Raw genomic sequence first — 12,357 nt, forward strand, 5'->3', positions numbered from 1 at the left:
CTAACAGTAAATTGATTGCTAAATTAAAGAAAATCAGCAGGACAAACTTAAAATTTTATTTGAAATATTTCTCTATGCTGAGCCATGTAATTAATTTCTGATCAGGAAGGATAGTGGATCATGGATCATGTAACATAGAAGCTCTTGAGAATGGCCAAAGCATCTCTGATGTTCTTGAGCCTGAATATTCTTCAGACACATCCCATCCACTTTGATCTGAAGTTTTTACATCCCCGCTTACATCCACATTTCAAGCACATTGCACTCTTTTGCACTGCAAACCCTTGAAAATAATTTAAGTTAGGCTGACTGAAGTGAAAAAGCATGTTCTGAATGACTGAAGCTTTTGACTGAATCAGCTTGGCAAAACTGAAATAAGAGCTGAACAGATGACTTTAAGATTCCACATCTGAAAAGAAGGAACTTTATTGGCTTCTGATAACTACAGAAATGGCTTGAAGAGTCACACTTTATTTACAAAATTACTGAGAACCACAGAGTTGAGGGTGAGGAGGCGTGATGGCAAGCATGTTGAGTAGTGTTTTCTTCCTATTAAATGGCAGCTAAAGGCTCCTTGTTTCTTCAGGACATGGCTGAGAAAACGCAGGGCGGACCTCAGCGTTACTAGTTTCTTCAGAGGTGCAACCTTCTCCACAGTGTGATTTGCTTCATCCTGCGTGTGTCCATAGTGATGGCAGTTTGGTTTGCAAGTACTCATGGGTTCAGCCAATCTACTTTCTGCGGCGGGCTGCGGCACCTTTCTTACTGCTGTAATTCCAAACAGAAAACAGGGAGACATGTCAGAGCTGCGACTTCACATTTTTAATTCCAAACAGAAGCAATTTGTGTCTCATTTGTCCCAAAGACGCCATGTTGGTGAAACGTAAAGGCAAACAGATTGGCACCATTTAAAGCACATATGAACATTTATAGGTAGAGAACAGTGTGCTGTAGATACAATTATTTATTCACAGAAGGCTTAACTCCTTCCTTCCCATATAATCATTGATTAATTGGCTGAAATAGTTTATTGACTAGGGCTGCACAGTGGCGCAGTTGGTAGCACGCCTTGGAACAGGAAGGTCCTGGGTTCGATTCCTGGCCTGAGTCTTTCTGCATGCAGTTTCCATGTTCTCCCTGTGCATGGTGGGTTCTCTTCGGGTACTCTGGCTTCCTCCCACATCCAAAAATACTACTGTCAGGTCAATTGGTCTCTCTAAATTCTCCTTAGGTATGGATGTGTGTGCATGGTCGTTTGTTCTGTCTGTCTCTGTGTTGCCCTACGATAGACTGGCAACCTGTGACCCCGCCTCTCGCCCGAAACGTTAGCTGGAGATAGGCACCAGCATATTTATATTGAGGTTAAACCTAATTTTGAGAGTTCAGTTTTGTTTTAGCAAATACTGAGTAATAGGAAAAATATAAGTATTATAATACATTAATCTTACAGTCTCATTAAATCCATTGTTGGCTGTGATGTTACAGCACCAGTCTCATATATAAACACCTCCAGCAACACACCTTGATTTCCCATCAGGCTCTAACTGACCTGTCTGATTCCCTGCCAGCATACATGACAAATCCCCAAACAGGTTGACAGCAAAAGGAGAACCTCAGGTGTAAATGAAGGGTTGCAATCTAACGCGTTTTTGGAGGGGTGGCCAAACATAAAAATATTGTTTTTAAACCAATTACAGCTTTAATATAACCTGCAAACTGCAACAAAAACTCAAAGATGATCTCAGCTAAAGGAGCTGTACCCAACTTTAACATAAAAAACACTATAAATCTGATGAGTCAACAAAGGTCATAAAACGAACCAATGCCTTTTCTAGTTCTACAAACAACTCAAAGTATTTTACACTGAATCCACATTCACTCATTCACAACTGATGCACAGCTTTGGGTGAAGTACCTTGCTCAGGGTCACAGTGACGTATGCAGACGCTGGAATGAAACTCACAACTTCCAGGTTGCAGGAAATCTACCCTAGCAACAGATCCACACTCCCTCAGTTACCATCTCTGACTTTCTTTAGCCATCTCATGGGTGGAGGTTTAGTTTCCATGGTAACAAAGTGATTCTGGGAAACTGTGGTGTCTCTCTCACTGTTCTCAGACATGCAGGAACAACTTCACTTTTGTGACTTACAATTTACTGAGCTCCTCCACTCTCTTGCGCAGTCTTGTAACCTGAAGAAAAAAAAAAAAAGAATTTTAATCTCTGAAGATAATGAGGTGATGGAGGACAGCGCGTACAGCAGAGCAGGTGGAGGTGTTACACATACACACAAGCTTTCAATGCTCATTTTCTGGAGATCTTTCATATCAAAAACCTTAAGGAATACATATCAAAACAATAAAAGCAAAATCAGAGTACATACTACAAATAACCAGATTTAACTTTCTTTTCTTGCATCTCATGAAATAAAACTGAACAAATAACATCATATAAAAAAGTAACATGTAATACATCCACTATTAGATGCCTGTATAATAATTAGAACTCAGTTTGTAATTTGAATTTGAACTTGTCTATTACATACTATTGAATTGATTTAATATGTTTCTGTGTATAAATCAGATCTTGTGAATTGTTGGTATAAATGAACTGAATTAAGTTGAATCAGTATTTTAATACTAACAAAATAAAGATGTCACGTAGAATCTGTTTTAAAAAAATCATCATTCATTTTGCATTTTTAGTTACAAAATGTAATTATTATAACCTTTATTGACCATTGGGGTCTGATGTGTGTAAGGCAGCAGAGTAATCAATTCTTCTTACCTCATACTTCTGCAGCTTCAGTCTCTCCATGTGGTCGAACTTCTCAGACTCCAGCTGACGCATCCAGTCATTGAGTTCATTGATCTTTTCCCTGCAGGAGAACCAATCAGCTTTTTACAAACTCTGACTGCTGCTGTCATTGTGCGACTCACAGGTAGTCTAAAGCATTACTGTCTAGTGTAAAAAAAGCAGACAGCAAACAGGAATAAACATCAGACTGTTGCTCAGTAAAATGGTTTTTAGTTTGGAAGCAGAAGGTTAGATCATAATGTATAACAGCTTTAACTCTCATGTGTTCACAAAGAGTTTTTACTGGTCTCTGATTTTTTTTGTAGATAAGAAACAACAAAAAGAAGCTTCCTGGAAGAGAAAATGAGTCATACTTCAACTTGTCCTCGCTCAGGTGGTCGATGTTGAGCGCCTTGCGCCTGGCGGCCAGGATCTTCTTCTTCTTCTCCCTCTCAGTCTCTTTCTTTCCTCCTCTCTTCTGGTCAGCCTGTTTATTGTGGAGATAGGTGAAGGCTCAGAGCGGATCACGATTCTAACTATGCCTCCGTCGGTGTGAGCATGCGTATGTGTGCTGACCCTCTGCAGGTGGCTGCTGTAGTTGGAGCCCATGCTGGACAGAGCTGACTTCTTCTTGGCCTCCTCATCAGCCTTCTTCTTGGCATCAGCCTCCTCCCTTATCCGCCTCTCCTCCTGTGTTCACAACACATAAACCCACAATGAGTCCACACCGTCGCTGACCGGCATTGTGACATCACATTCTGTCGACCGACCTCTCGTCTGGCCTGGCGTTCCTTGTCCTTCTCAGCTCGGACTCTCTGCTGCTCAGCCCTCTCAGCGCGACGCTTCTCCTGCAGGGTTAGGATGAGCTTAGTCATGGAGACTGTGCAAAAACACTTGCACTGCAAAAATACTAAATCTTACCAGGTCATTTGGGTCCAATTTCTAGAGCAAATATCTTAGAAATAAGACAAAACTAACTTACAAGTAAATTTTCAGCAAGATATATAAACTTGTTTTATGTCAATAATTCATTAATATTGATTAAAAGAAAGTACTTTCTGCATTGCAGATAATTCCACTTTTAGCAATATGTTTTTCCCAAGTTTTAATTGAAATAATCTGTCTTTGGAAGTAACACTTTTTTCATCAACATTAAGGAGATATAGACTTTAAACAAGCTCATGTAGGTTGCTCAAAAGTTACTTATGAGTTAATTTTGTTTTATTTCAAGTGTACTAAGATATTTACCATAGAAACTAGTCCAAAAATGCTTTTCTATCTATCTATCTATCTATCTATCTATCTATCTATCTATCTATCTATCTATCTATCTATCTATCTATCTATCTATCTATCTATCTATCTATCTATCTATCTATCTATCTATCTATCTATCTATCTATCTCTCTCTCTCTCTCTCTCTCTCTCTCTCTTTCTCTCTCTCTCTCTATACATATAGAGAGAGAGATATGATATATATATATATATATATATATATATATATACACGTATGTCTTACTTCTGATTGAGCAGAAGTAAGAAGAATTACGGAAAATATAATTTAAAAAATTATTTCATTGTTGACTCCTCTTAACATATGGCAATAAAGGTATGTTTTCACTCTGTTGTGCAGGGCATTTTGGATGCAACATTTGGATTTAAATCAAGTCAACGAGTCAGACTCACAATCCTCTCCTTGAGTGCGATCAGCTCCTCCTCCTCCTTCTTCCTGCACTCAAAGTGAGCGTCAATCAGGGCCTGCAGCTCCATCAGATCCTTGTTCTGACGTTTCTTCTGGATGTCCTGCATCGTAAAAAAAATTATAACAATAAAATAATAATAATAAAATGGACCCAGCACTCAGCAGGAAACATCACAGACAAACCAAAACAAACCTTCTTACTCTCATTTAATTCTCACTTACATCAAAGTCCACTTTCTCACCATCTGGGATCTTTGGAGCGCTGGGCCTGCAACAGAGTGGATTCACTTTTTGAGTCTACTGATGTGTGTCATTTTTTTATTATTGTTGTTTTGATGCCAATGATCACATGACTACAGGAGGAAACTTACTTGAACTTTGGCTTCTCCTCTGCAGGTTAAGAAATGAAGAGGGGATGAGTACATGTCATTGGGTTAGGAGAGACACAGACTATACTGCACTTCTTTTGGGCATTCCTCACAGATCACAATCATTTTAAATGAGAGATTAATTTGTGGAAAAAAATTAAAAACTTGCCTTCCAGCTAAGGTTAGAGTCACAACAGGGAAATGAAACAAAATTCAATGAAACAGATATGGGCAGAAGTGTGAACTTTAAACATGGATTAAATAAAACTTGTGTGAGAATCAAGAGGCAGTTAAATCTGAACGGTTAATACAACCATTCTTTCTGTTAGTGTTTCTTTTTTTACTTCTTCCTTCCTCTTTTTCTTTCTTTCTTGCTTTCTTTCTTTCGAGCCTTTTTTTTCTTTTTGGCTTGACCCCCAAAATTATTTAACACAAATTATTTCTCCATGTTCTGTCTGTTAGCCATATGATGCATATGATGAGCTGCAGAGTAAACGTAGACGGACTTCCAGACCTGGAGGAGTTGAGTTGAGTTTTAGGGAAGAGAAACATGAGCTCTGTTTTCGGCAGAGTGTGTTCAGCCCTACTGGCAGCAGTTTAATGGATATCTGAAGACTTTTGGCAGCATAAATAAATATAGAAGTATTGGAGTGCAGTGTTGAGTTGCTGTTTTGGGTCTGAAAGCCCCCCTACGTTTGCTGTGCAGGAAAGCATGTGTTAGGAATCCATATTCGTTCGCCCTTTTTTTCCCTCTCCAATAACACTCCCCCCCCTAAAAACAGATTTTAAAAAATCACTTTCTTTTCATTCTTATGTGTTAAACCCCGGCACCCTGACAACTGGTTGGTGCTCATTATTGATGACTGACAGAAACAAGCCTCAAACCAGAACACTGATATCCCACCAAAACCAGAAGAATCCCTTTCATATCCATCAAATGTTTTTAACTCTACATACCTTCCTCTTCAGCTCAACAACGTCAGCATGCAACAAGCATCAAATAACACAGAAAAGCAACATTTGACATTGAAATAGGTAAACCCATTCAACGCAAGGAAAATAAAATAAACAAAAACGGTTATCCAAAACATCAAATTCATAAAAATAATTGGGTAGTTTGCATGGGTATCCCAAATTACACTTCTGTTATTTCTGTTGGATAAACATATATAAGTGGAACATTTACACATATTAGGCATTAATGAGGTTAAAATTTGAAATATTTTCAAAGCAATGTCCATTTCTGTCAGTAGGAGACAAACATGTTAGTCAAGCCTTCTGTGTGCATATCATTTAGTATTGTGAGTACGTTATGCTTATTAAGTAGGTCTATAACCAAATTAGGTGAGCGCCCTTCAAAATGGTTTAAACAAAATGAAATCTTTTTAAGCCATCCCCCAGATTTGCTAAAGCTAGTGGTGTTTACTGTTACTGTAAACTAAATATGTTATTTAAAAAATCAAATGAAATGGCAGACTTATGTAGAGATATCACAGGGTTCTTAAAGACGCTTCTCTTCTAGAAGTATTAGAGTAAATTTGAACTGAATCAGTCACATTCAAACGATGATTCAACTGCAGGATCCATTTTGGTCAACCTACAAGAATGACACACTAAGGAAACGTTTTGTCACTTTCTGTATTTTTAGCAGCTCTGTTGTCAGTTAGGACAAACATCATGGGGAACAACTTCTGCCCACGCTCAGGTGCTTCTCTCCAGGTCCTCATGCTTCCTCCCACAGTTCAGAAACATGCCGGCAGGTTAACTGGTCATGCTTAAATCGTCATTAGGTGTGTTGCATTGTGTTTCTGTGCTGCCCTGTGCTGGACGGACTGCTGACCTGTACAGGTGGTACCACCCCAACTTCCTGAACCAAGGTACTGTCACATAAAAAGCTCATATAGAAATTAAAATATAGAAGTAAATTGCAAAAGTCAACTAAAACAGTAGGCATACAACCAACTAGCTGGTAGCCTCGAACAGACAAACTGTTGATGGAGATATGACATGTTCCTACTGCAGGTAAGGGAACTATCACCAATATTTCACAGAACCGTCATTCAGCAATGTAAACTAAGCCTTTGACTAAGCCGCATTAAAGCTGCAGAATGTAACATTTTATAAAAATATATATTTTTTAGATTTTTATTGAAACTGTCACTAGGTCATGGCAGAATAGTATGACTTATATCTATATATCTATATATCTATATATCTATATCTATATATCTATATATCTATATATATACAGTACAGACCAAAAGTTTGGACACACCTTCTAATTCAATGGGTTTTCTTTATTTTCATGACTATTTATAAGGCAAGAAATCCCACTTATTAACCTGACAGGACAGGTTGACCTATGAAGTGAAAACCATTTCAGGTGACGACCTCTTGAAGCTCATCAAGAAAATGCAGAGTGTGTGCAAAGCAGTAATCACAGCAAAAGGTTGCTACTTTGAAGAAACTAGAATATAAGGGCTATTTTCAGTTGTTTTACACTTTTTTGTTTAGTGCATATTTCCACATGTGTTATTCATAATTTTGATGCCTTCAGTGTGAATCTACAATGTCAATAGTCCTGAAAATAAAGGAAACTCATTGAACTAAAAGGTGTGTCCAAACTTTTGGTCTATACTGTGTGTCTTCAAGAGGTCTTTCAACCTGCACTGTCTAAGCTCTGCGTAAAAGCCGAGTGTTTGAGTTTGTCCAGAGGTGAAAGGAAGGTAGTATGTGCAGACAGCATCAAGACGTTAGTGGGGTCTTTGCATTGAAAGGGATGATAGAATAACCCCGTCCCCCTTCTTGCCACATACCTTCAGGCTCAATCACTGGCTCTGGTTCTGGTTCTGCCACTGGCTCTGGCTCTGGTTCTACCACTGGTTCTGGCTCTGGTTCTGGTTCTGGTTCAGGTTCAGGCTCAGGCTCTGCCTCTGGCTCAGGGGCCGCCTCAGGGGCAACCTCTACCTCCTGCACTACCTCCACTTCTACAGCTAAACAGCATGCAGCAAATCACCGTGGAGATGGGGGTGGGAGGTGGGGGGTTGGGGTAGCAAGATATTTAATAGAAGCGGGGGAGAGGAAAAGGGGGAAAGAGATGGATGTTTTCAGTTGTGGATATGGAAGGGAACATGTGAGAGTTAATGATAATGCTGTTTGGTCAGTTTCCACAAGATGGCGCCAAAGCACGTGAGACAGCAGGCATCGGAAAGAGAAATACAAAAAGGACCATTGTTGGATGAAATGGGATTGTAGCTGCACTGCCACTTGAATGTTTTTAATTTTAAATACTGTTAATGTTAAACAGCATGCTGCATAAAGTATATCTAGAAGAACTCACAACTGCGCCATAAATGAGTTATTATTATTTTTTTAATGTTATGGTTGGTAGTTTGCCGGCTGTCTTACCATCGTATTCTTGATCCGAGAAAGAAAGGAGCAGAAGAATATTATCATTTCATCCCATTTGTACCCATTTTTAAAAAAGTATAAATGGAAATGATGGGCACAGTGGGAATCCATGCTAAGCAAAACAAAGCAGTCATTCTGGGCTGATCGGAGCTTTAAGATGAATTAAACAATCACTTTTCAGATGGAAGTGTCCTCAGCTCAGAAGGACAGCTACAACTGCAGATAGTCATGCAGAACTAGAAGACTATTTTTGCAAACAGGGCAATTGGATTTCAAACAGCATGGTAATTGTTTTGTTTTTTATGGGTTTTTTGCCAGTGCTGCAACCAGTAAGAATGCTACAGCAACAAAAACATTTTGTTTCTGTCTGCACAGTTTCAATCTGGAGGAGTCAAGCCAAACTTGCAAACAGACAAAACTGTCCAGTGCTAACTTTCTACAGGAAATGGGAAATCAGTTAGAGAATGTTCAGAAATGTCATCTGGATTTAGCATGGAGCTCCCAATTGTACCTGGGCATGATACTTTGGCAATAAAAATATATATACATTTGAGTACAGAAAATATAACTACTTACCCTCGACCTGCTCACTGCAAAACACAAGACAAAAACAGCTTAGTATCAAAAAATACTCACCACTATAGAATACAGCAATATGTTAAACTGTAAAGAGTATTTTGGAAAATTTCTCAAGAGGAAATAGAAGCTGCTTTAAAGCAAAAGTTGAGATTTTATTTTGTTTGTTTAATCAAAAATACTCACAAATGTAATGAAACATTTTTATTTCTGAGAGGAAATGGGAGAAGACTTACACTTCCTCTGCATCAGACATGGTGGCAGTGGACTTTAAAACCTTAAAACCAAAGGAAACAGGAACTTAAAGTCTGTCTTTAAGGAGCAACTGAGTCTCCTGTTGTATTTATAGCTCAGGATTGAGTAGCAGATGCCTTAAATATGTGCAGCAGACCCCACCCTAAATGAGCCCCAACCTGTTTATTTTCACACAATCCTCCTTAGTAGAAATAAATTAACAAAAATTATTACATCTGATTTATTTTAAATGTTTCTCCCAATAATATTTATTGTCACATCTTTCTAACGTAATGATATCTGAACAGCTTGGTTATATAATTGCTGTAAAACGTTGGACTGAAATTTGAGCCACAGTCATGAATTTGCATCTCTCATGATAAATGAGAAGGAGACTAAACATAGATTTATGCCAATAGTCTGTTTTTAACTACCGAGGCAGGAGATTAATATTGCAGTGGAGAGAAAAAAAAGGTCCAGTGATAGTGTTACAGGTCAGCCTGCTGTCCTCCCTCATCAGCAGGTAATGTGTCAAAGATGATTTTGTCTTTATGCCAATAACGGACAAAATCCACATGTTAACATCAATCTTTTCCCCATTCTAAATCTGTTTCAGCATTTCATCTGGAAGCATGTCTCGGTACAGTGTGCAATCAAAACCCAACACCAAACACACAGTACCCAACTTTACTCATCATTAAATCCATTACCTGATGAGCTTTTTGGTTATTTGTCTACATTATAAATCTCTTTAGCACAGGGCCAAACTTTCTGACATCACCACTTTCTCCAGATGACAGCTGCACAGGTCTCAGATTTGGTTTCACTTTGCATGATGTAAAATATTAGATTCCGTCCGCTGGACTTCCTCCAGCATCATTCCCTTATGTGGAGTTTTTCTGCTCTCACATGGTTCCTTCAATCATCCTCCAAGTGCCTTGTTGACTGAAGCTGCTTTACTTGAAATTTACAGCGAAGTCCTGAACTGTTCGATAGAGGAAGTTTCTGTCCACATTTTAATGTGATGTCAGTAAACTAGCTGTGTTGGCATTTGGATAATGCCAACACATTCAGTCTTGTAGTCAGTATTTTACTGTCCACATGCAAAATTGTCAAATAAAAACTGCAGCAGTGGAGAAAATGTGCATGCTTACTTAAGGTAAGGAGAAAATCTACCCAGTGGACCACCACCATTACAAACGTTTATCATGTATCTTTTGCGGCCCAGGTGGAAAGCTGAGCTAAGGTTCTGAGCCATCTGTAAATCCCTTCAGCGTCTCTGCCCCACTCAATCAAACCTGACTCCAGCCATGACAACACAAAAACTACAACAAAGTCCAGCTGCACGTCTAACAAGAAACTGAGATTCACCAGTTTGCGTTGTGTCTCCATTAGAAGTGCTAAATAAACAGTATATTTTCTGCTCAGCTAAAGTTAGACATCAGTACATCAGTACAGTGAGCCGATTGATCATCAGCTCTTCTGGCAGAAACACATCAAATATTTGCTTGATAGAGCTCAAACACAAACATGTCTTCCAGTAGCTGTAGCTCTGATCTTTGTAGATGCCTCAACTGGTGGTGACAGTGATTTTAAGACACATGGACTCAGTTTGCACCTGACTTTAGGTGATGTTTAGGGACATTGCAGTTGAGCTCCCACCATCATCCACACATGCAATCACTCCTGTTCTGCCTTACCTCAGAAAAGCTGAATGAAGTGAGCTCCCTGTTGGCCAAGACAGGCTGTAAGGTTCTGCAAACTTACCACCGTGATTATGTCCTTCTGTTATAGTGACACTTGATCCATTCAACCTCCCTATTGGCCAGAGGCCGGGCTTGAAGACAAGCCCGGCCCTGTCATGGGGCAGGATCCGCGTCTTCACTGTGCACCCACGCCCTACACAAGTGCTCAATAAGGAGATGGAAGGCTCAAATTCTAAGGAGGGAGGTTCTAGTTTGGTGAGGGCAATGGAGAAGATGCCTGTAGGATGCTATTCTGGTGTCGCTGCATTAGGCAAGCAAATTTCATCTAAGCGGGAGATGGGAGCTGATAGTCAGGGAGAACAGCAGGTGGGGCTTCAGAAACTAATCCAGACAAACACAATGTACAGTTTACATAAAAAAAATAATAACATTCAGAAGATTTTTTTAGAAAAAAATTTCCATGAAACGCGTTGAACCTTCTCTATTGGTTTTCTTTAATTGCATGTTCCTTTGTGTGTTTATCACAGTAATACTGATGGTAGAGATTTTGATTTGACTGTAGTTAACATCCTTCATAGCCAACATTATGTTAGAGGTGCTGTTCTCCTACCATTGTTCTTGAATGAATTCAGGTCTGATAGAAAGCAACAGCAGAATTTGATTTGTATTTGTGATGAGCTGCAGCTTGAGTCATCCAGGAAACTTATCAGTGGCCTATTGCATACAGTGGGGCTTTGTAAATTCTTCTCACATTGAAGTTGACCGTGCCTTCCACCAGATGGTGTTGTAATAACAGAATTCAGACCAGGAGTCATAGTGTTACTGTTACGACTACTCTTGGATTTTAACAAAAATCAAAAATCAAAAGGTGCCAGAGTAGTTTCTAGGAGGAGGGTTTTCCGACTCATCCAAAACTAAGCACTCGCGGAAAGTTTTCTGGTGGCAAACGGTGACTTTGTTCAAGAAGTACCATCCTCAAACTGGATCCGATGCTTGATGGACTGACAGGTTTTGGGTTTCATGTTGATTTTTCAGCTTTTTTATCACTCCTGAAGACAGGTGAGTTTGACTTTTTCTTTGCTGGCTTAGCAGTAGAAGATGTCTTTTCACTTTTAATATCCAGGCTACCGACTTCTGAAGTTTGTTCCATGATGAATGATACTTGATTAGCTTGCATACTGGATGTTGATCCTCCACTATCACACTGTTGATTATGATCTCCTTTCTCACCTCAGGATCGTTTGCTGGTATTTCTTCCAGACCTTCTGTGTGCCTCGGCCATGTTCTTTTTTCTCTGCTGAGATATTCCGGACCGGTCAGCCATTTTGAACTTACAAAAGATTCCACATAAAGCCCTCTTGATGCGTCGTCGGCTGGGTTGACTTTTGAACTTATGTATCTCCACTGGCTGGTGTGGGAGAGGTCATGGATTACTGCAATCCTGTTGGATACAAAAGTGTGAAATCTTTTCGTTTGATTGTGAATATATTTCAACACAGATGTACTATCTGTCCAGAAAGTTGAATCTGTAAGTGGTAATTGCAGCTCTTTCTTTAGCATTCGA

The 12,357-nt window shown here is 39.3% G+C and overlaps 1 protein-coding gene across 8 annotated transcripts; it reads right to left on the bottom strand.

Annotated features, from left to right (window-relative positions):
* Positions 1 to 401: 401 nt before the first annotated feature.
* LOC114143124 (troponin T, fast skeletal muscle isoforms-like) lies at positions 402 to 10,935 on the bottom strand. 8 transcript variants are annotated; one of them, XM_028014911.1, is made up of 14 exons: positions 10,855 to 10,935; positions 9,090 to 9,130; positions 8,854 to 8,867; positions 8,275 to 8,283; positions 7,683 to 7,859; positions 4,870 to 4,888; positions 4,721 to 4,766; positions 4,483 to 4,599; positions 3,567 to 3,644; positions 3,373 to 3,486; positions 3,171 to 3,283; positions 2,788 to 2,878; positions 2,152 to 2,192; positions 402 to 768 (listed from the first exon to the last, which is right to left on the bottom strand). In XM_028014911.1, exons 2-14 carry the CDS (start codon positions 9,107 to 9,109, stop codon positions 732 to 734), a joined length of 876 nt encoding a protein of 291 aa, XP_027870712.1. In that variant the 5' UTR covers positions 9,110 to 9,130; positions 10,855 to 10,935; the 3' UTR covers positions 402 to 731. The 8 variants fall into 8 exon arrangements, with proteins under 8 accessions (XP_027870712.1, XP_027870711.1, XP_027870715.1 ...); XM_028014910.1 differs by having other exon boundaries at positions 10,788 to 10,918; XM_028014914.1 differs by lacking the exon at positions 8,275 to 8,283 and having other exon boundaries at positions 10,855 to 10,934.
* Positions 10,936 to 12,357: the final 1,422 nt, after the last annotated feature.

Source organism: Xiphophorus couchianus, chromosome 4, assembly GCF_001444195.1.
Source record: "Xiphophorus couchianus chromosome 4, X_couchianus-1.0, whole genome shotgun sequence".
In the NCBI taxonomy this organism is placed as follows: Eukaryota; Metazoa; Chordata; class Actinopteri; order Cyprinodontiformes; family Poeciliidae; genus Xiphophorus; species Xiphophorus couchianus.